This window comes from Coregonus clupeaformis, chromosome 11, assembly GCF_020615455.1.
Source record: "Coregonus clupeaformis isolate EN_2021a chromosome 11, ASM2061545v1, whole genome shotgun sequence".
Taxonomy (NCBI): Eukaryota; Metazoa; Chordata; class Actinopteri; order Salmoniformes; family Salmonidae; genus Coregonus; species Coregonus clupeaformis.
Genome location: NC_059202.1, coordinates 2,802,609 through 2,826,833, shown reverse-complemented (window position 1 = coordinate 2,826,833; position 24,225 = coordinate 2,802,609). Strand labels below are relative to the sequence as shown.

Below are 24,225 nucleotides of genomic sequence, written 5' to 3'. Positions count from 1 at the left end.
AAGGTTCTTTGCACTCTGGGAGGAGGACACATTGGAGTTGTCAACCGTGATGGCGAGATCATGGAGCGGGCAGTCCTTCCCCGGGAGGAAGAGCAGCTCTGTCTTGCCGAGGTTCACCATTTCAACAGTCTTAGATTGTTCTCTAATTTCTTTGCTTCATCTGTTTTGTCCATGTTATCTTAATTGTTGTTTGATTAAGATATTCACAATCTCATAAGACACTTTGTGCCTGCTGCGTTTCAAAATCATTTCTGTAACTCTCTTGTGATCTAAACACATGATTAATTGACTGAAATGAATGTTTTCCCGTCTGGGATTCCTACATTGTCATTTTATTTGAATATTGAAAGATCCTTTAGGTCTAGAATAGGTCAAGACCCAGTTATAATTAGGCTGCCATATCACTTACATGTACATGGAGATGGATAGAGGGCGCACTTGCCACAAAGTCTGTTTAGCATGGGCAGCACCATTGATGGCTTTCATAATTTTAAAGTAGTCAAGTGGGGGGGACTTCCTATGGGTTAGAATTCCTTCCAAGTCAGCAGGAAAGATGAGCCAATGAATGAGGTGTGCCGTCTTTCCATCTCTGATATATAACAAAGCCCTTAGACGCGGTTTCTCTGACACACATTAAGCCTAATCCTGGACTAAAAATCATTTTCAATGCAGATTCCCAATGGAGCTTGCTTTTTAGTGCAGGACTATACTTAATCTGTGTCCAGGAATCTGTCCCTAAGTGCTTCATAATTACAATATTAACCGTAATCTGGAAATCTAGTAAAAACAGACTATTTTGTTATACCCATATAACAATAAGAGCATTGCTGATGACCTGTGTTGTTTATTTCTGTGTATTCAGGTGTATTTGGGATCATATGGTACATCTTCTGGCTCCTGCTTGCTTATGGGAGCCCAGCCGCCCATCCCACTATAAGCGATGAGGAGAGGATCTACATAGAGACCACCATTGGCGAGGGGGTCAAAATATTGAGCGCCACTGAGGTATGCTGCTGCTCACTCTGGCTGCTGTCAGATACATTAGCGTAGTATAATAAAGACTTATGTTATTTCAAATATCATGCTCTTGTAAGTACTTATAGAAGTTTTGTGACACATATCTAAAATGTTATCAAGCTTGACAAATGAAAACATTACCCGAGACTCAAGCCAGGTTAACAACAGTAGGCTACCTACCCTGAAATCGGTGACACGCTTGAAAATGAAAACATAACCCAATACATAACCCAGGTTTAACCCTGAAATTGATCCCTGAGATTGTCAGTAAGGTCAGATCCCCTATTTCTGGCCCACCACAGAAATTCAAGACTCCATGGCGTCGTTTCTTCACCTCCATGCCTGTCTATGCCATCATTGTGGCTAATTTCTGCCGTAGCTGGACCTTCTATCTGCTCCTGATCAGCCAGCCGGCCTACTTCGAGGAGGTGTTCGGCTTCTCCATTGGCAAGGTGGGTCTTCTCTGTGTGGTGTAGATCTAAGAAGTCTCTTTGCAATTTGTTATCCATAGTAAATGGGACAACACTCTCATTATCATAAGACTCAAGTGGATCATAATACATTTTCAATTATGTCTTACATAAGAGAAAGTACAGTATGTTAGAGAAATGTTTGACATAATACTGAAAATAAAATGTATAAATGAACTGCATGACACATGTATCTACAGTATAATCTAGAGCACTGTTTACCAAACCTCTCCTTGAGTACCCCTAGCCTGTCCACGTATTTGATGTGTTCCAGAACTAGCACAGCTGATTCAAAAGGTCACCTAATCCTCAAGCTCCTCATTAGTTAAATCAGCTGTGCTAGTTCTGGAATACATGAAATAGGAAGACTGGCTGGTGGTACTCAAGGATAGGTTTGGGAAACACTGGTCTAGAGCAACGTTTCCCAAACTCGGTCCTCGGGACCCCAGGGGGTGCACATTTTGGTTTTTGCCCTAGCCGATTCAAATAATCAACTCATCATCTAGCATCACGCTCTTAAAACAATTTCTGAGTGTTGTCTTGTTCCTCCTCAAAGGTGGGGCTTCTGTCTGCTGTTCCTCACATGGTGATGACCATCATAGTGCCAATCGGTGGCCAGCTGGCCGACTTCCTACGCAGTCGTAAAATCTTGTCAACTACAAACGTCCGGAAAATCATGAACTGCGGAGGTATAGTACCCAGGACAGAAGGACTTCATTTCCCTTACATTGTGCATTCAGTGCCTTCAGAAAGTATTCATACCCCTAGACCTATTCCACATTTTGTTGTGTTACAGCTTGAATTTAAAAAGGATTAAAAGGATCTGTCAAATTGGTTGTTGATCATTGCTAGACAACCATTTTCAGGACATGCCATAGATTTCAAGTAGATTTAAGTCAAAACTGTAACTTGGCCACTCAGGAACATTCACTGTCTTCTTGGTAAGCAACTCCAGTGTAGATTTGGGCTTGTGTTTTAGGTTATTGTCCTGCTGAAAGGTGAATTTATCTCCCAGTGTCTGGTGGAAAGCAGACTGAACCAGGTTTCCCTCTAGGATTTTGCATGCTTAGCTCCATTCCATTTATTTTTTATCCTGAAAAACTCCCCAGTCCTTAAAGATTACAAGCATACCCATAACATGATGCAGCCACCACTCTGCTTGAAAATATGGAGAGTGGTACTCAGTAATGTGTTGTATTGGATTTGCCCCAAACATAACACTTTGTATTCAGGACAAAAAGTTAATTGCTTTGCCAATTTGTTTTTCAGTATTACTTTAGTGCCTTGTTGCAAACAGAATGCATGTTTTTGAATATTTTTATTCTGTACAGGTTTTCTTATTTTCATTATGTCAATTAGGTTAGTATTGTGGAGTAACTACAATGTTGTTTTCTCCTATCACAGCCATTAAACTCTGTAACTGTTTTAAAGTCACTATTGGCCTCATGGTGAAATCCCTGAGCGGTTTCCTTCCTCTCTGGCAACTGAGTTAGGAAGGACACACATGTATATTTGTAGTGACTGGGTGTATTGATAAACAATCCCAAGTGTAATTAATAACTTCACCATGCTCAAAGGGATATTCAATGTCTGCTTTTTATTTTATTTTTACCCATCTACCAATAGGTGCCCTTGGAAAACCTTCCTGATCTTTGTGGTTGAATCTGTGTTTGAAATTCACTGCTCGACTATGGGACCTTACAGTTAATTGTATGTGTGGGGTACAGAGATGGGGTAGTCATTAAAAAAATAATGTTAAAAACTATTATTGCACACAGAGTGAGTTCATGCAACTTATTATAGGATTTGTTAAGCATATTTTTACCATAACAAAGGGGTTGAATATTGACTCAAGACATTTCAGAGCATGAAATGAAAATCTTTCGAAAAACATAATTCCACTTTGACATTATGGGTTATTGTGTGTAGGCCAGTGACAAAAAATCTCACTTTAATCATTTTAAATTCAAGCTGTAACACAACACAATTTAGAAAAAGTCAAGGGGTGTGAATACTTTCTGAAGGCACTGTGATTTCCTCTTAGGTAGGGCATAAAACTTGCCGATATTGCAAGACTCCATACTTTCTTATAACCATTATGGCATGTTCTTCTACCAATGTTCATGATTTAATTTTTTTTTAAATTACATTTGTGGGATGTTGTCACGCTAATGTAACGTTAACTGGAAAAAAAATAGGGTCTCCCTTGGAACGTTACCTAATGTTGTAGGAATGTTCACTGTTTGCTGGGTATGATACTGTATCAGGTCTGATAAAGCTAGTACAGCATTGCATACCAATCAGGATGTGGTAAGGTAGCCTTTGATCTTTGTGTGCCCTGTGACCCCTGCAGGTTTTGGTATGGAGGCCACTCTGCTGCTGGTGGTGGGGTTCAGTCACACACGTGGTGTTGCCATTTCCTTCCTGGTGTTGGCTGTGGGCTTCAGTGGCTTTGCCATCTCGGGTATAAAGCTTCAGTTCAGAGCAATTTTAGATGTATTTACGTTTAATATGTTTAATTTATGTTTAATAACCTTATTCAGTCGAATTAGGTTACAAACATCATTATTTGTGTGTTTCTGTTGTAAAGTTGTGAAAACATGAATAAATGTTTAGTCTGGAGATGTATCCTTCTGTTACTGCTGCAGAACTATGTTTGATAAGCCTCAGTTCAAGATTCAACGTTTATTCACCACGTGCACAGAATACAACAGGTGTAAAACAGTACAGTGACATTATTACCTTGAGAGCTCTTTCTGAACAATGCAGTGATAGTAATAATAATATATAATAATACATTAATCGAATATTTTAAAAAACACAAAAAAAAACACAAGAAGTATGATATAAGTTGAAGCAACACGAGAATGTTAGTATATACAGGTCAGTGCCAGTACCTTTTTCAATGTGCAGGGGTACTGGAGTGGTACGATGAGTTGTATGAGGTTTTCTATCTGTTGTATAAAGTTTACCTTTTGCTCTGCTGTGAGCAATTTCTCTATTGCACCCTACATTGGCAAAAAGCAGCTGAAAGCACATTGCAGTAATTAATTTACAGTGAGGGAAAAAAGTATTTGATCCCCTGCTGATTTTGTACGTTTGCCCACTGACAAAGAAATTATCAGTCTGTAATTTTAATGGTAGGTTTATTTGAACAGTGAGAGACAGAATAACAACAAAAAAATCCAGAAAAATGCATGTCAAAAATGTTATAAATTGATTTGCATTTTAATGAGGGAAATAAAAATCAAATACTCTTTTCCCTCACTGTATATACCCTACCCCTTAGGGTCCGATGCAGTATGCATTCAATACTATGTCTGCCGTACCTTCACTATGGCACTTTCCTAGAATATAGACTGTTGGCAGAGCAAGCAAGAGTTAGACAGATATTTAGTGTTTTCCTCTTGAATTCATACATTACATTACTGTTTGGCTAAATTGTTATTTATTAATCCAAATGGATGATCCAAAAGGAACATTTGAATAGTGACAGCATGAATAGTGTGTGGTATTCAGTATCTAATAATAAATAATACATAGGAGTTTATGTAGTGCTTTTTAATTACCCAAATATACTTTGACAGTGGCATAAACAATTTATACTGATGGACTGTACTTGTTACTGCATCCCCAGGGTTCAATGTAAACCACTTGGACATTGCCCCTCGCTATGCCAGTATCCTAATGGGCATCTCCAATGGCGTTGGCACACTGTCTGGAATGGTGTGCCCCCTCATCGTTGGAGCACTGACTAAACACAAGGTATTGTAACATTCAACATTACAGACCAATTCTAACAGCTGTCAATGAGATTAGCAAAATGAGCCAGGATAAGACTACGGCATCAATATTAAGAAGTCCCTTAGTTGTCAGGCGAAACTCCCCCTGAGGGACTTCCTAATATGAATACCGTATAGGACACGAGTAACACGACTGGTCACCGAGACAATGAGATACTTATTTTACAACATTGTCAATCAAATCAAACATTATGTCAGACAAGTGTGACAGTTTGGTCACTGAGTCAAGTCTTTCTCCCTCTGTAGACCCGTCTGGAGTGGCAAAACGTGTTTGTGATTGCCGCCATGGTGCACTACACGGGGGTCATCTTCTATGCTATCTTCGCCTCGGGCGACAAGCAGGACTGGGCCGACCCGGAGAGCACCAGCGACGATAAGATCGGCATCATCGACGAAGACGAGCTGGCCGAAGAGACGGAGCTCAACTGCGAGATTGCCATGGCACCGAAGAAGAGCTATGGAACCACAGAGAACCCGTCGGGTTGCAAACAGGGCTGGAAGAAGAAGAGAGGAGTCACCATGCAGGAGGATGAGGAGGATGGGAACTCCCACCATATTAATGGTAACTACCAGGAGCAGTATCAGTGATGTGCCCTAAGGATCAGGGGCATTGGCTGTCCTTGTTCTGCACCTTTTTCCTGAAGCGTGCACTTGCACACTTAATCACATGGCTTCAACAATGGTGGAAACTTCCTCCAGCCAATGCATAAACCAATCCTATGCTTTAATATCCATGACGTGACGTGCGCTAAAGCCCACTTCTGGAAAAGGGTAGAGAACCGGGACACAACATTATCTCTGATGACCCCCTCCCTATTCAATATATAGTGCACTACTACTACAGGGAATAGGGTGGCACTTGAGAAGCACTGCAGGACTTCCCCTTCACGTCAACATCAAGGGTCAAATTCACACAGACCGGCAGAACTGTCAATGGTCATTCTGCTGAGAAGTTAAAAAATAAGTTTCAGCAGCCATCTGTCAATTATCACAAACTTGCCTTTTGTTGTTGTTTGGTCATTTTATCCATTTGACGGTTTTACCTCGTACTGAGACATATTTCCATTATTGTGTGGTCCCTGATGATGAGGTCACATTGTCACTTGCCAGGTGTTGAGTCTGAGGCTGAGTAAATGTTGTCATACGAGAGAGAAATTAGACACATTTGTCTGGTAGGAACTCAAAGATGAAGGGACATTACAATTTGTGTAATGTAAACAAAACAAAAAAATATATATATACAGTGAGGGAAAAAAGTATTTGATCCCCTGCTGATTTTGTACGTTTGCCCACTGACAAAGAAATGATCAGTCTATCATTTTAATGCTAGGTTTATTTGAACAGTGAGAGACAGAATAACAACAAAAAAATCCAGAAAAACGCATGTCAAAAATGTTATAAATTGATTTGCATTTTAATGAGGGAAATAAGTACTTGACCCCTCTGCTAAACATGACTTAGTACTTGGTGGCAAAACCCTTGTTGGCAATCACAGAGGTCAGACGTTTCTTGTAGTTGGCCTCCAGGTTTGCACACATCTCAGGAGGGATTTTGTCCCACTCCTCTTTGCAGATCTTCTCCAAGTCATTAAGGTTTCGAGGCTGATGTTTGGCAACTCGAACCTTCAGCTCCCTCCACAGATTTTCTATGGGATTAAGGTCTGGAGACTGGCTAGGCCACTCCAGGACCTTAATGTGCTTCTTCTTGAGCCACTACTTTGTTGCCTTGGCCGTGTGTTTTGGGTCATTGTCATGCTGGAATACCCATCCACGACCCATTTTCAATGCCCTGGCTGAGGGAAGGAGTTTCTCACCCAAGATTTGATGGTACATGGCCCCGTCCATCATCCCTTTGATGGGGTGAAGTTGTCCTGTCCCCTTAGCAGAATAACACCCCCAAAGCATAATGTTTCCACCTCCATGTTTGACGGTGGGGATGGTGTTCTTGGGGTCATAGGCAGCATTCCTCCTCCTCCAAACACGGCGAGTTGAGTTGATGCCAAAGAGCTCGATTTTGGTCTCATCTGACCACAACACTTTCACCCAGTTCTTCTCTGAATCATTCAGATGTTCATTGGCAAACTTCAAACAGGCATGTATATGTTCTTTCTTGAGCAGGGGGACCTTGCGGGCGCTGCAGGATTTCAGTCCTTCACGGCGTAGTGTGTTACCAATTGTTTTCTTGGTGACTATGGTCCCAGCTGCCTTGAGATTATTGACAAGATCCTCCCTTGTTGTTCTGGGCTGATTCCTAACCGTTCTCATGATCATTGCAACTCCACGAGGTGAGATCTTGCATGGAGCCCCAGGCCGAGGGAGATTGACAGTTATTTTGTGTTTCTTCCATTTGCGAATAATCGCACCAACTGTTGTCACGTTCTCACCAAGCTGCTTGGCGATGGTCTTATAGCCCATTCCAGCCTTGTGTAGGTCTACAATCTTGTCCCTGACATCCTTGGAGAGCTCTTTGGTCTTGGCCATGGTGGATAGTTTGGAATCTGATTGATTGATTGCTTCTGTGGACAGGTGTCTTTTATACAGGTAACAAACTGAGATTAGGAGCACTCCCTTTCAAAGTGTGCTCCTAATCTCAGCTTGTTACCTGTATAAAAGACACCTGGGAGCCAGAAATCTTTCTGATTGAGAGGGGGTCAAATACTTATTTCCCTCATTAAAATGCAAATCAATTTATAACATTTCTGACATGCGTTTTTCTGGATTTTGTTGTTGTTATTCTGTCTCTCACTGTTCAAATAAACCTACCATTAAAATTATAGACCGATCATTTCTTTGTCAGTGGGCAAACGTACAAAATCAGCAGGGGATCAAATACTTTTTTCCCTAACTGTATATATATATATATTTATTCAGCAATGTAAATGTATGCAACTTTGGTATAATGCTGCCTTCAAATGCTCCTTGGAGTCTCATTTCCCATTTGTGAAGTCGTAAATACATCATGATTGTGTTCAAGTTTTGAAGTCGGAACAATTATCCGACCAATGGAATTTAGCTAGCTAGATGAGCTAGCTAACATTGCTAATAATAAAGTAAGCTAGCTTGCTAACGTTGCCAACAATAATGTCAAACTAGCTACATTATCCACATTGTCAAAGTTTGACATTGTTTGACATGGCTTTATTTCATCATCTTTTGGTTGAAAAGGTGAAAGTTCAGCGATTAAATGTCACAACTCATAAACTTGGGTATCAAAATGATCACTGGCTTTTCCACTTGTAATTGGTTATTTCTGACTCGGAACCTCGTATTTCTGAATTTCTGACAGCACTTGAAGGCAGCATCAGACATGATGAAATTAAATTAATATTCAAATAAATCTAATCAACATCATTTTTATTTATCAAGCGCTCATTTATATTGGTCTGTATATAGAAGTAAAAACGTATTTCATACCTCTCTTTCTCTTCCTTTCAACTGCTGACCAACGTTCTTTGCACAGTATGTGCAGATTAAACATAGTGTAGTGTGGCTTACCTTTAATGTGAATTGTTTTGTTTTGTGTCAGCTATGCAACTAAGGGGGATGTGCATATCATGAATGTGACTGGTTTGCTTTCAGCATTATTGAAGTAGACCACAGTGTTAAAATGATGGCCCTTTTTTTGTTGCTTGTACCGATGCTACTGTTTAGTGACGACACTCTACCACACCTGTCAGCCTGCTGTCCATGCCTTAGCAGGCCCTAGTCCCACTGTTCCCCTTTAATGCACTATTTTCAGCATTGCTATGTGTATTTATGGTGCTGTAAGCTCTCAGTAGTACAAATGTACTGTGGAAGGTAAAACTGTGCACATACAGTTGAAGTCGGAAGTGTACATACACTTAGGTTGGAATCATTAAAACTTGTTTTTCAACCACTCCACAAATGTCTTGTTAACAAACTATTGTTTTGGCAAGTCGGTTAGGACATCTACTTTGTGCATGACACAAGTAATTTTTCCAACAATTGTTTACAGACAGATTATTTCACTTATAATTCATTGTATCACAATTCCAGTGGGTCAGAAGTTTATATACACTAAGTTGACTGTGCCTTTAAACAGCTTGGAAAATTTCAGAAAATTATGTCATTACTTTAGAAGCTTCTGATAGGCTAATTGACATCATTTGAGTAAATTGGAGGTGTACCTGTGGATGTATTTCAAGGCCTACCTTCAAACTCAGTGCCTCTTTGCTTGACATCATGGGAAAATCAAAAGAAATCAGCCAAGACCTCAGAAAATAAATTGTAGACCTCCACAAGTCTGGTTCATCCTTGGGAGCTATTTCCAAACGCCTGAAGGTACCACGTTCATCTGTACAAACAATAGTATGCAAGTATAAACACCATGGGACAACGCAGCCGTCATACCGCTCAGGAAGGAGACGCGTTCTGTCTCCTAGAGATGAACGTACTTTGGTGCGAAAAGTGCAAATCAATCCCAGAACAACAGCAAAGGACCTTGTGAAGATGCTGGAGGAAACAGGTACAAAAGTATCTATATCCACAGTAAAATGAGTCCTATATCGACATAACCTGAAAGGCCGCTCAGCAAGGAAGAAGCCACTGCTCCAAAACCGCCATAAAAAAGCCAGACTACGGTTTGCAACTGCACATGGGGACAAAGATCGTACTTTTTGGAGAAATGTCCTCTGGTCTGATGAAACAAAAATAGAACTGTTTGGCCATAATGACCATCGTTATGTTTGGAGGAAAAAGGTGGTAGCTTGCAAGCCGAACAACACCATCCCAACCGTGAAGCACGGGGGTGGCAGCATCATGCTGTGGGGGTGCTTTGCTGCAGGAGGGCCTGGTGCACTTCACAAAATAGATGGCATCATGAGGAAGGAAAATTATGTGGATATATTGAAGCAACATCTCAAGACATCAGTCAGGAAGTTAAAGCTTGGTCGCAAATGGGTCTTCCAAATGGACAATGACCCCAAGCATACTTCCAAAGTTGTGGCAAAATGACTTAAGGACAACAAAGTCAAGGTATTGGAGTGGCTATGGCAAAGCCCTGACCTTAGTCCTATAGAAAATGTGTCGGCAGAACTGAAAAAGCGTGTGCGAGCAAGGAGGCCTACAAACCTGACTGTTACACAAGCTCTGTCAGGAGGAATGGGCCAAAATTCACCCAACTTAATGTGGGAAGCTTGTGGAAGGCTACCTGAAACTTTTGACCCAAGGCAATGCTACCAAATACTAATTGAGTGTATGTAAGCTTCTGACTCACTGGGAATGTAATGAAAGAAATAAAAGCTGAAATAAATCATTCTCTCTACTATTATTCTGACATTTCACATTCTTAAAATAAAGTGGTGATTCTAACTGACCTAAAACAGGGAATTTTTACTAGGATTAAATGTCAGGAATTGTGAAAAACGGAGTTGAAATGTATTTGGCTAAGGTGTATGTAAACTTCCGACTTCAACAAAAAAAATGTATGCACTCACTAACTGTAAGTCGCTCAGGATAAGAGCGTCTGTTAAATGACTAAAATGTAAATGTAAAATGTATTTATCTATTTGATATTCATGTTTATTTATTCATTTTAAAATTGTCTGAATAAGTGGTTGATTGACTACTCCTCAAACAAAATAATGTCAATTTTTGTCAGTAGTGTATAAGATCAAATTCTTATAGCTATTCATGGGACAGTGATTTTTCAGTTTTTTTGTACAGTATATAATTATTTGTCATTCCATTTTTTTATATGCACTTTACTATTTTCAGATTGTTCAGCTTTTAACATGAATATTGTCTATTCTGTATTGAGAGGTTTGTTTAAAAAAGTAACCACCCTGAACAAGTCTTAACTATGGATCACTGAGTAATGTGAACCAAGTTGTTCTTCATTCCACCACTGATTGTTCATTTCAAAGGTCTTTGTGGTAAATCCACAATCCAGTGCAATTTGTCAATTGCTTTAATTCAAAATAAATCTTACAGTTTGAAACACAATTTGTCAGATTGTAAATGGGGGGGTGGGGGCAAAGCTGCAGTCAGGATAGTGTGGACGTGATTATATACACTCCAACTTTTTGAAGACCTCAAACTGCCCACAAAACCACAAGGCCTTACAGTAAATTCCATGTATGGATAGAAGGTAAACATCATTAGCCATGAGTAATTGAACACATGGTTAAAAAATAACATTCATACCGTTTTCCTCCCATGCAAGTTTGACTGTCTTTATCTGTTACTACTTTGAGACAAAGTGGATGCTCTACAATCAACACTAAGCTTTGTGTTTACTCAAATTAGCTTTCTGAATCATTGTAATAACTCCACAGACCGCTCTGTTTCCCATCATCTCTCAGTAAACATCCTTCACCTTATCTGTTCTGTTCCTAAACAGTTACATCCACCAGTAAGCTAGCAAATTCATGGGACACTTTAGTTTACAGTCATTTGTGTAGGCAAATACTGTGTTTATTGTAATTCCTGATTTAAAATGGGCTACTATAAGTGGAACCATCATGCTCGAGAGGTAATTTAGGATGAATATAATCAATAGAAACTAATGAATGAAAGCATTTACTTTTTAAGATGGGCTGTTACCTTTTCTGTATAGCTTTACTGTAAGGCTAATTGTAGTGATTTCCAGAGGAGGGAAATGCTGTGTAATTACATTTGGTTCTTAAAGACCAGCTTGCTATATTCTTGTTATCTGCCATTGTATGTTAATGTGTTGTTCTGACCTGGGAAGGGTTCAAGGTTATGGACCTTGTTATTGGTTTATATTCATTGCATTTTTGCGACAGTCTTTGAGAGCTTGTTTGAGAAGACGAGCAGCTCTCTGCTGCCAGTTTGAAGCCCAGTGTTTGATTAACTTATCTACTCATCTCCCTTTACAAGTTGGAGGTGGTTCAAAACAGTGAACACAGCTTTTCACTTCACAATCAACAACCAAATGTGAGCTAAAAGGAGAAAAGGCAAGAGTAATCAATAAGTAATAGGGGAAAGCATATCGTACACCGCTAAAAAGAAATGTAATTTGCGGTTCTACATAGAACCTTTTTGAGGGCCAAGTATGAAGCGAGCCACTGAACCCTTGTCTGTGCTGTGACACACCAAAAAATATATTGCATCTGTAGCACCATTTCTTCACAACCCAGTCCCCCCCCAAAGCCCTCGGACACACAGCAGCTAGTGAGTCCACAAACAGACAGCAGCCATTGGCAAAGGTCCTGTTTATTTCAGATTGACTGTCTGTTCTGTTGACTCAGAAGGGCCTCTTTGGATGGAGCAACAGACCCATCAATGATTAAACACTTGTTTTTGAATTTATAGAAGGTTATAGAGCCACTGGGGCCTATTTCCAGCTTTATTCTCGTCAACGCTTTCCTCCTACTACATCCAGTTGTGAATGGTCAAGCAATGAGGTGAATGGCTTCTTACTGTAACACATTGGCTAAACAAACTAAAACCAGGCCACAAATCAAGACACCCTTCTGAGAACAATGTCTTATGAAGAGGATCCCTTATCAGAATAGAGACTGCCAACCTGTCTACCTGCAAAGGAAATCTTAGTTTTCTTCAGCACTACAATAGTTATTTCCCGATACGGTTACATTTTCCTACTTTAGTTGTTCTCTCTGCAATCCATCAAAACTTAGAGTGCTCCAGGAGGTCAGAGACCTGGCCGTCTGGTGCCAGGATAACAACCTCTCCCTCAACGTGACCAAGACAAAGGAGATGATTGTGGACCACAGGAAAAAAAAGAGGACTGAGCACGCCCCCATTCTCATCGACGGGGCTGTAGTGGAACAGGTTGAGAGCTTCAAGTTCCTTGGTGTCCACATCACCAACAAACTATCATGGTCCAAACACACCAAGACAGTCGTGAGACTGGAGACTGAAAAGATTTGGCATGGGTCCTCAGATCCTCAAAAGGTTCTACAGCTGTACCATCGAGAGCAACCTGACTGGTTGCATCACCGCCTGGTATGGCAACTGCTCGGCCTCCGACCGCAAGGCACTACAGAGGGTAGTGCGTACGGCCCAGTACATCACTGGGGCCAAGTTTCTTGCCATCCAGGACCTCTATACCAGGAGGTGTCAGAAAAAGGCCCTAAAAATGGTCAAAGACTCCAGCCACCCTAGTCATAGACTGTTCTCTCTGCTACCGCACGGAAAGCGGTACCAGAGCGCCAAGTCTAGGTCCAAAAGGCTTCTTAATAGCTTATACCCACAAGCCATAAGACTCCTGAACAGTTAACCATGGCTACCCGGACTATTTGCATTGCCCCCCCACCCCACCACCTCTTTTACGCTGCTGCTACTCTGTTTATTATTTATGCATAGTCACTTTAACTCTACCCACATGTACATATTACCTCAATTACCTCGACTAACCTGTGCCACCGCACATTGACTCTGTACCGGTACCCCCTGTATATAGCCTCCCTACTGTTCTTTAATTTTTCTTACTTATCTATTTTTTACTTAACACCTTTTTACTTAACCCTCCCGTTGTCCTAGGGTCAAAATGACCCGCCACTGTGTTGAACCAACTTTATTTAATTTTTATATTTTTTGGATCATTTGTGAGAAGGAGGCAGTGATACTTTCTTTAAAGTCTCACTGCCTCCTTCTCACAAATGATCCCAAAAATATAAAAATTAAATAAAGTTGGTTCAACACAGTGGCGGGTCATTTTGACCCTAGGACAACGGGAGAGTTAACACTTAGGTTTTCGACTAACGTGAATTCAACGTGAAATCAACTAAAAATGTCACCATGTCATTGGATTTAGGTTAAAAGTTGGGTGAATAAAATACAAAATGCCCTTACGTTGATACATTTTTGCAAATCCAATCAGTTTTCCACGTTGATTCAACGCCATCTCATAGATTTCTTTGGTTGAAATGATGTGGAAACGATGTTGATTTTACCAGTTTTTGCCCAGTGGGTTGGCTCTCGGCTTGTTCACGTGGGCCTTATCCAAGACCTAGTTGCCTGTGACTAATTGTGTGTGTGTGTGTTTGTGTGTGTGTGTGTGGGGGGGTGGGGGGTGCTGGTCTGGTTATCTCTGTGTTAGGGAGTAGACATGGCCGCCAGATTGCTTTGCTGAATGCAGAGGATTCTGGGGGGATGGGAGGAGGCGGGAGGAGGGGGAAGAGGGGTAGTGCGTTCATGGAGAGGAATGGACAGTTTAATTAATAACCACTGTCCCCTTTCTCCGTGACCCCAGCCAGTCACACATACTCTCCCTGCAACCCCAGACAGCCAGGAGCAGCTAGATGCTCATTAGCAAATATTGATGGTGCTGTACAATGTGGAGATCAGAGAGAGAGGGTGAAGGCTGGGACTAGACTGGACTTACACTGGGGAAATCAACAGGAAGGAATAAGGTAAGAACGAATGATAGAGAGGGATAGGTTGACTTTGTGTGGGCTGACAAACTGGCCTGGAGGCCCTTGTTGGGATCTTCATGTGGGCTGCTGTTTAATCTCTTGGGAAATTAGCCCTGGTTAATTAATTAAAGCTATGTCAGGTGAGATTTATAAAACCAGTGGTTCACATGGTGATTTACCTCCTCTCTGCTCACTGCAGCATGGTGTCAGTTAACGCCGCCATGGGTGCTGCTAGTCAGTGACAGATTCAGGTAGTCCATGGAAAAGTTTGGGGAAATGATTGTGTTCATTTTACTGTGATAACAGAGGAATAGAATAGCAACTCTCAAGGATCTATTTAATTATGAATGTACTGCACAGGAATAGACCTAATTCAATACAGAATATAACCTAAAGGGAATACTCTGCAGAATAATTGTTTTGGAATTATTGTGTCGGGTACATTGTGGTTATGGTCACAGCAATAAGGGAAACATAACACAAGACAAGAAGGTCCTGGGGAAATTATATTTTCAGTGGCTTTATGCAGCCCATCTTATCAAATATAACCAGCAAAGCACCAACTGAAATAAGATTGTTTGACAATGCATGCTATTGTATTATACACAGCCTGTTATAGAAAGTAAATGTAGACTTTTTCTACTTTTTATGCACCATTATTTGTAACAGTTCATTATCAAGTACAATAATCCAATAAGTGTTGGATTATCCAATTAGGTACGGTGAACCTCAATTCTTCTGCTTTCTCACGTTCGTTCCAGTAGCCAAGAGAATTGGCGGTCTTTTCAATCCATATTGCGGAAATTCAGTGTTACAGCATGATTGACATTCAAAGACAATGTTTCCGTGTTTGCAGAGACTGGATTCACGGTAAACGCTGCATCTGTCGGCTCAACCGGAAATTACCTTTACATTTTTATCACGTAATGTGTAATGCTTCAGCAATACAGATTGAATAGAGCCCTTGGAAGTCTGTTGTGTTACAGCCTGAATTTAAAATGGATTAAATTGATATTTTGTGTCACTGGCCTACACACAATACCCCATAATGTCAAAGTGGAATTATGTTTTTAGAAATGTTTACAAATTAATTATAAATGTAAAGCTGAAATGTTTTGAGTCACTAAATAAGTTCAGGAGTAAGTCACATAACAAGTTGCATGGACTCACTCTGTGTGCAATAATAGTGTTTAACACTATGTGGTCCTCTGTACCTCAATTGGTAGAGCATGGCGCTTGTAACGCCAGGGTAGTGGGTTCGATCTCCGGGACCACCCATGCATAAAAATGTATGCACACATGACTGTAAGTCGCTTTGGATAAAAGCGTCTGCTAAATGGCATATTAACACAGGGGTCTCCAATATTTTCTAGCATGAGAGCTACTTTTAAAAAATGAAACATGTCCGAGCCACTAATTATTTTCTAGCTTTCAAATAGGCACATTCTTCTCTTTTCCTCTACCCTGCAACTCTTCCCCAAGTCCTTAGTCTACAAGAGAAAGTAGTGCACTATGTTCTCTGTCAATATACCTGGTAAAATCAACAAACAGATTCATATTTTTAGGTGTAATTCCCCTTTAATTGTGTATCTGGCCCTTTAATTGTGAATCTAGAAAGTGAGAAATGTGCTGTCTAATGTGCAGGTCTAGTGATGGTTCTGTAATGCTGCTGCTCATTTCATGGCAAAGTTAGCAAATACAAAGTAATAGATACAAATTATATACTTCCTCATGATATACTTCTGCCAAGTAAGCCTACTTTGCAGTTAACATTTAATTGAGAAGGTTTTGGGGAAAGTACTGTCTGTCAACCCACAAGATGGTTATCACAACAGCTGGCTACACACAGAAATGAGTGAAAGACAAACATGCGCACCACACAGACAGACAGGGGCAATATTGCTGGAAATTAATTGGCAGATATTGTGTTAGGTTTGGGTTTTTAAGCCAATAGTGGCTAACCAGGGGTGGAATAATGTCAGTGTTGCGTTGATTAGATAGTAGCTGGGAGCTTGCAGTGTCTAATACTTGTGAGATTTGTTAATGACAATTTGTGGTGGAACATGTGAAAATTGCATGTACTTTCAGAATTGTTTGGGGATCTACTCATAGCTGGGCTATGAGCTACTGGTAGCGTGCGATCGACCTCTTGGTGACCCTGGTTTAACATGATCTTTGAATGACTACCTCATCTTTTTACCACACATACAATTATCTGTAAGGTCCCTCAGTCGAGCAGTGAATTTCAAACACAGATTCAACCACAAAGACCAGGGAGGTTTTCTAATGCCTCGCAAAGAAGGGCACCTATTGGTAGATAGTTAAAAAATATAAAAAGGCAGACATTGAATATCCCTTTGAGCATGGTGAAGTTATTAATTACACTTTGGATGGTGTATCAATACACCCAGTCACTACAAAGATACAGGCGTCCTTCCTAACTCAGTTGCCGGAGTAGAAGGAAACCGCTCAGGGATTTCACAATATTATTATTATTATTATTATTATTATTATTATTATTACTTTAAAACAGTTACAGAGTTTAATGGCTGTAATAGGAGAAAAATGAGGCTGGATCAACAACATTGTAGTTATTCCACAATACTAACCTAAATGACAGCGTGAAAAGAAGGAAGCCTGTACAGAATACAAATATTCCAAAACATGCATCCTGTTTGCAATAAAGCAATAAAGTAAAACAGTAGAAATGTGGCAAAGAAATTAACTTTATGTCCTAAAAACAAGGCGTTATGTTTTGGCCAAATCCAACACAACACATCATTGAGTACCACTCTTCATATTTTCAAGCATGGTGGTGGCTGTATCATGTTATGGGTTTCCTTCTTATTGGCAAGGACTAGGGAGTTTTGTAGGATAAAAAGGAAAATAATAGAGCTAAGCAAAATTCTAGAGGAAAACCTGTTTCAGTCTGCTTTCCAACAGATACTGGGAGACAAATTCACCTTTCAGCAGGACAATAACACAAGGCAAAATATACAGTGGGGAAAAAAAGTATTTAGTCAGCCACCAATTGTGCAAGTTCTCCCACTTAAAAAGATGAGAGAGGCCTGTAATTTTCATCATAGGTACACGTCAACTATGACAGACAAATTGAGGAAAAAAATTCCAGAAAATCACATTGTAGGATTTTTAATGAATTTATTTGCAAATTATGGTGGAAAATAAGTATTTGGTCACCTACAAACAAGCAACATTTCTGGCTCTCACAGACCTGTAACTTCTTCTTTAAGAGGCTCCTCTGTCCTCCACACGTTACCTGTATTAATGGCACCTGTTTGAACTTGTTATCAGTACAAAAGACACCTGTCCACAACCTCAAACAGTCACACTCCAAACTCCACTATGGCCAAGACCAAAGAGCTGTCAAAGGACACCAGAAACAAAATTGTAGACCTGCACCAGGCTGGGAAGACTGAATCTGCAATAGGTAAGCAGCTTGGTTTGAAGAAATCAACTGTGGGAGCAATTATTAGGAAATGGAAGACATACAAGACCACTGATAATCTCCCTCGATCTGGGGCTCCACGCAAGATCTCACCCCGTAGGGTCAAAATGATCACAAGAACGGTGAGCAAAAATCCCAGAACCACACGGGGGACCTAGTGAATGACCTGCAGAGAGCTGGGACCAAAGTAACAAAGCCTACCATCAGTAACACACTACGCCGCCAGGGACTCAAATCCTGCAGTGCCAGACGTGTCCCCCTGCTTAAGCCAGTACATGTCCAGGCCCGTCTGAAGTTTGCTAGACTGCATTTGGATGATCCAGAAGAGGATTGGGAGAATGTCATATGGTCAGATGAAACCAAAATATAACTTTTTGGTAAAAACTCAACTCGTCGTGTTTGGAGGACAAAGAATGCTGAGTTGCATCCAAAGAACACCATACCTACTGTGAAGCATGGGGGTGGAAACATCATGCTTTGGGGCTGTTTTTCTGCAAAGGGACCAGGACATCTGATCCGTGTAAAGGAAAGAATGAATGGGGCCGTATCGTGAGATTTTGAGTGAAAACCTCCTTCCATCAGCAAGGGCATTGAAGATGAAACGTGGCTGGGTCTTTCAGCATGACAATAATCACAAACACACCGCCCGGGCAACGAAGGAGTGGCTTCGTAAGAAGCATTTCATGGTCCTGGAGTGGCCTAGCCAGTCTCCAGATCTCAACCCCATAGAAAATCTTTGGAGGGAGTTGAAAGTCCGTGTTGCCCAGCGACAGCCCCAAAACATCACTGCTCTAGAGGATATCTGCATGGAGGAATGGGCCAAAATACCAGCAACAGTGTCACAAACCGGGCTAGAAACTCCGGTCTCAGATGTGGAGAGCTGGGGGTACTACCCCTTAGCCACAGAGGAGGTGTTGTAGGACCCAAATGAAACACCCAAGGCAATACTCCAGGCAAGTAGATTTAATGTTCCAAAACAGGAGGCAAAACAAAACAACTCCACGAGGGGAGAAAAACAAACTAAAGATAACTTTGAACAACTTACTAGGACAGACACGGTGGGACAAAGCAGGAGACACATAGTCAGGACGCAATAACCAAGTGAGAAACAAGGGGAAAACACACAGCTAAAATACACAAGGGGAAACAAGGCACAGGTGACCTGGATCAAGCTAATTAGGACACATGAGGAAGAACTAAGGCAGAGGGGAACACAGATGACCTCTAGAGGCCCGGAGACAAACAGGAGGCAGGAAGCTGACACACACGAGGAAGAACTAAGGCAGAGGGGGAACACAGATGACCTCTAGAGGCCCGGAGACAAACAGGAGGCAGGAAGCTGACAGGACCCCCCTCCTCTAGGAACGACTCCTGACGTTCCTTCCAGAACACCCCGGCCCCAGGGTGCGAAAATCTCGGATCAAACCTGGGTCCAGGATGTCCCTGGCTGGAACCCAGGAGCGCTCCTCTGGCCCGTAGCCCTCCCAGTCCACCAGATACTGCAGAGAGTTCTGGACCCTCCGGGAGTCCAGTATCCGGCGGACTGTGTAGGCTGGCTGGCCGTCAATGATCCTGGGAGGTGGCGGGGGTCTGCGTGGGGGGGCAAAGGGAGAAGACAAGACAGGTTTAAGGAGTGAAACATGGAAAGTGGGGTTAACTCTAAGGGAGCGAGGGAGAACCAAACGATACGACACAGGGTTAACCTTTCTAGCAATGCGGAAAGGCCCGATGTATCTCTGGGAAAGCTTCCTGGATTCGACCCGGAGGGGCAGGTTCTTTGTGGCCAACCAAACTCTCTGACCAGCTCGGAAACTAGGGGCCGTCCGGCGGTGGCGATTAGCCTGACTTTGGTATCTCTGGGAGGTCCGAAGGAGGGCACGCCTGGCCTTCTTCCAGGTCCGCCTACAGCGTTGGACAAAGCGCTGGGCCGAGGGAACACCAACTTGCGCCTCCTCCTCTGGAAACAATGGAGGGTTGTAACCGAACTGGCATTCGAAGGGGGACAATCCGGTGGCTGAGGACTGGAGGGTGTTGTGGGCATATTCAGCCCAAATGATATAGGTGGCCCAAGACGTGGGATTACTGGCCGCCATACACCGCAGGGTGGTCTCCAGATCCTGATTAATCCGTTCCGTTTGGCCATTAGACTCTGGATGGAACCCCGACGATAGGCTGGCTGTGGCCCCAACAAGCCTGCAGAAGGCCCCCAAAACCGGGACGAGAATTGGGGACCTCGGTCAGAGACCACGTCCAGGGGAATACCAAATATCCGGAAGACATGGTTCATGAGGAGCTCAGCAGTCTCCTTAGCCGAGGGGCAGCTTGGGCAGGGGAATAAACCGGGCAGCCTTAGAGAACCGGTCTACCACCACTAGGATGACGGTGTTGCCCTGGGATAGAGGAAGTCCCGTAACAAAGTCCAGAGAAAGGTGTGACCATGGCCTTCGAGGAACAGGTAAGGGATGGAGCAGTCCCTGGGGGTCGCTGGCGTGTCGACTTTCCCTGGTTGCAGACAGGGCAGGCCTCAACATAGACCTGCACGTCCTTCTTGATGGACGGCCACCAAAACCGCCGTCGGAGGAACTCCAGTGTGCGAGCACTGCCTGGATGGCATGTCAAGGGCGACTCATGACCCCACTGCAAGACGCGGCCCCGAACAGAGAGAGGAACGTACAGGCGACCGGCAGGACCACCGCCTGGATCGGGCTCCTGGACAAGAGCTTCTCGTACCCCTCTTTCTAGTTCCCACTGAAGAGGTGCGACGATCCTAGACCTCGGAATAATCGATGCCAAGGGCTTCTCTTGTAACTCGGGAGAATAGACTCGAGACAGAGCATCCGGCTTGACGTTCTTGGTGCCAGGTCGGTAAGTCAGGAGGAACTGGAATCGATTAAAGAAAAGGGACCATCGTGCTTGCCGAGGGTTCATCCGCTTAGCCTGTTGGAGATATTCCAGGTTCTTGTGGTCTGTGAGAACCTGGAAAGGGTGCTGAGCCCCTCAAGCCAATGGCGCCACTCTTCCAATGCCAGTTTTACCGCAAGCAACTCTAGATCCCCCACGTGGTAGTTGCGCTCGGCCTCAGACAGGCGGCGAGACATGAAGGCACAAGGGTGTAATCTCCCATCCGCACCCCTCTGTGACAGGACGGCTCCCACCCCCACCTCTGAGGCGTCCACCTCCACCACGAAAGGTCTCTCTGGGTCAGGGGTCACCAGAATCGGAGCAGACGTGAAGCGGCGCTTGAGATCCTCGAAGGCCCCTGCTGCTTCCGGACCCCAGTGAATCTTGGTCCCTCCTCCCTTGGTAAGCGTCGTCAAGGGGGCTACCACCGAGCTGAAATTCTTAATGAACTTCCGATAGAAGTTAGAAAAGCCAATGAACCGTTGAACCTCCTTGACCGTGGCAGGTGTGGGCCAATCGTGGACCGCCTTGACCTTCTTGGGATCCATCTCTAGGTGCCCGGGAGTGACAATAAACCCGAGAAACTGAGTCTGAGAAACATGAAATTCACACTTCTCAGGCTTAACGTAGAGGTGATTGTCAAGGAGCCTCTGGAGAACCCTGCTAACATGCCCCTCATGCTCCTTCAGTGACCTCGAGAAGATGAGGATATCGTCCAGGTACACGAAGACGAACAGATTAAGCATATCCCGGAGAACATCATTAATCAGGGCTTGGAATACTGCGGGGGCATTGGTGAGCCCGAACGGCATCACCCGATATTCATAGTGCCCCGTGGGCGTAGTTGAAACGCCGTCTTCCATTCGTCTCCTTGCCGGATCCGCACGAGATGGTAAGCATTGCGGAGATCCAGCTTAGTAAAAATGGAAGCCCCTTGAAGCAGCTCAAAAGCAGTGGCCATGAGAGGAAGGGGGTATCGATTCCGAACCGTGATCTTGTTGAGTCCCCGGTAATCAATACAAGGCCTAAGACCCCCGTCTTTCTTTTCAACAAAAGAAGCCCGCCCCAGCCGGGGGAAGTAGAGGCATAGATGAGGCCGGCTGCCAAGGACTCCTTAATGTAGGTGTCCATAGCTGCGTGCTCGGGGAAAGACAAGGAAAAGATCCGACCTCTAGGAGGGCAGCACCCAGGGAGTAGATCAATGGCACAGTCATACGTGCGATGAGGCGGTAAGGAAGTAGCCCGGGCCTTGCTGAACACTGCCTTGAACCGATGGTAAACACTGGGGACTCGGGAGACGTCAACAGACTCTTGAAACTGGGTACTAGGGGCTGAGGGACTCTGAAGCATGCAGGTGAGTTGGCAGGCGGGACCCCAGCTTAGAATGGTGCCCGTAGGCCAGTCGATCTGGGGATTATGTCTGCATAGCCAAGGGTGACCCAGGATAATAGGATACTCGGGAGAGTCAATGAGATAGAAGGTCTCCTCCTGCTGGTGTTGAGAGATGGTAAGTCGCAGGGACTGAGTCGCCTCGGTAACCTTTCCTGGTTCCAGAGGTCTGCCATCTAAGGCTGTAACTGCCTGGGGTTGAGGAAGTAGTTGGGTAGGGATCTTAAGTTCCTTAGCCAAGGTTACATCCAGGAAATCACCTGCGGCACCGGAATCGATCATAGCCTGGACCCGATGCTGGTGGCCCCCAGGACAGAGTGGCTGGAATAGCCAGGACAGCGTTAGTAGGAGGCGCTCTAACTCTCCCCATCACAGCCCTCCTGTAGCTGGGCGGGGACAGGCGTTTCCCAAGCTCGGGGGCAAGTGGAGCGGAAGTGGCCGGCAACCCCGCAGTAGAGGCACCGACGTTCCCTCATGCGACGTTCCCTTTCGTTGGGAGAAAGCCTGGAACGGCCTAACTGCATGCTCTCCGGGGAATCCTGGAGCAGTTCAGGAGCCGGGGCAGCTCTGAATGACGGAGTCCAAACAGGAGAAACAGAGCTGCTCAGAGGAACTTGGGAATGAGACACCTGACGGCGAGCCGTTCTCCGCTCTCTTAGACGATTGTCCAGGCGGATGGCCAAGGCTATGAGGGACTCGAGATCACCAGCTGGTTCTCGGGTGGCTAACTCATCTTGAAGGGGCTCAGATAACCCTCCCTGAAAGCAGACCCTCAGCGCTTCATCATTCCATCCGCTCCTTGCTGCTATGGTCCGGAAATCAATGGCAAAATCTGCCGTGCTTCGGGGCCCCTGACGGAGAGACAGTAGGCGCTTGGAAGCCTCCCGCCCACTGACAGGATGATCGAACACCCGCTTGAACTCTTCTACAAATGCAGCGTGGGAGTCACAACAGGCCTCCTGGGACTGCCACACCGCAGAAGCCCAGGCGAGCGCCTTGTCTGAAAGAAGGGTAATGATGTAGGCAATCTTGGAACGGTCTGTGGGAAAACTTGAGGGTTGGAGCTCAAGGTGAGGGAGCATTGGGTGAGGAAACCCTGGCAAGAGCTTGGATCCCCAGAAAAGGGCTTGGGAGGTGGTAGTCGGGGCTCCGCCAACCGAGACGACCTGTCGTCACTGGGGGGTGACCTGGGGGAAGGGAGAGGACCAGGGAGGCGTTCAAAGAGCTGGCGGAGGGAACTCATCATTTCGGCCAGGAGTTGAGAATGACTAGCCATCAGCTCCTCTTGTCGGCTGAGAACGGCTTCATGGCGCTGGAAAGAAGCCTCATGTCGAGTGATCACCGCCAACAGGTCCGGGGAACTGAGTGTTTCTGGGTCCATGATTGACTTGGTTATTCTGTCACAAACCGGGCTAGAAACTCCGGTCTCAGATGTGGAGAGCTGGGGGTACTACCCTTAGCCACAGAGGAGGTGTTGTAGGACCCAAATGAAACACCCAAGGCAATACTCCAGGCAAGTAGATTTAATGTTCCAAAACAGGAGGCAAAACAAAACAACTCCACGAGGGGAGAAAAACAAACTAAAGATAACTTTGAACAACTTACTAGGACAGACACGGTGGGACAAAGCAGGAGACACATAGTCAGGACGCAATAACCAAGTGAGAAACAAGGGGAAAACACACAGCTAAAATACACAAGGGGGAAACAAGGCACAGGTGACCTGGATCAAGCTAATTAGGACACATGAGGAAGAACTAAGGCAGAGGGGGAACACAGATGACCTCTAGAGGCCCGGAGACAAACAGGAGGCAGGAA

General features: G+C 43.9%; 2 protein-coding genes across 4 annotated transcripts in view; both read left to right on the top strand.

Moving 5' to 3' along the window:
• Positions 1-6,542, top strand: part of LOC121576995 (vesicular glutamate transporter 3-like) — a 42,873-nt gene extending 36,331 nt beyond the window's left edge. Inside the window, exons 7-12 of one of the 2 annotated variants that reach the window (XM_041890664.2) lie at positions 863-1,005; positions 1,320-1,469; positions 2,044-2,176; positions 3,841-3,951; positions 5,125-5,252; positions 5,537-6,542. In XM_041890664.2, coding sequence (XP_041746598.1) covers positions 863-1,005; positions 1,320-1,469; positions 2,044-2,176; positions 3,841-3,951; positions 5,125-5,252; positions 5,537-5,878 — 1,007 coding nt within the window. In that variant the 3' untranslated portion in view covers positions 5,879-6,542. The remainder of the gene's footprint in view (positions 1-862; positions 1,006-1,319; positions 1,470-2,043; positions 2,177-3,840; positions 3,952-5,124; positions 5,253-5,536) is intronic. The other variant, XM_041890665.2, reaches the window with a different exon arrangement.
• A 7,921-nt stretch (positions 6,543-14,463) lies between these two features.
• LOC121576996 (bile acid receptor) overlaps positions 14,464-24,225 on the top strand; it is a 35,346-nt gene continuing 25,584 nt past the window's right edge. The window contains exon 1 of one of the 2 annotated variants that reach the window (XM_041890667.2): positions 14,464-14,648. The gene's annotated coding sequence lies outside the window, so the exon portion shown is untranslated. The remainder of the gene's footprint in view (positions 14,649-24,225) is intronic. The other variant, XM_041890666.2, reaches the window with a different exon arrangement.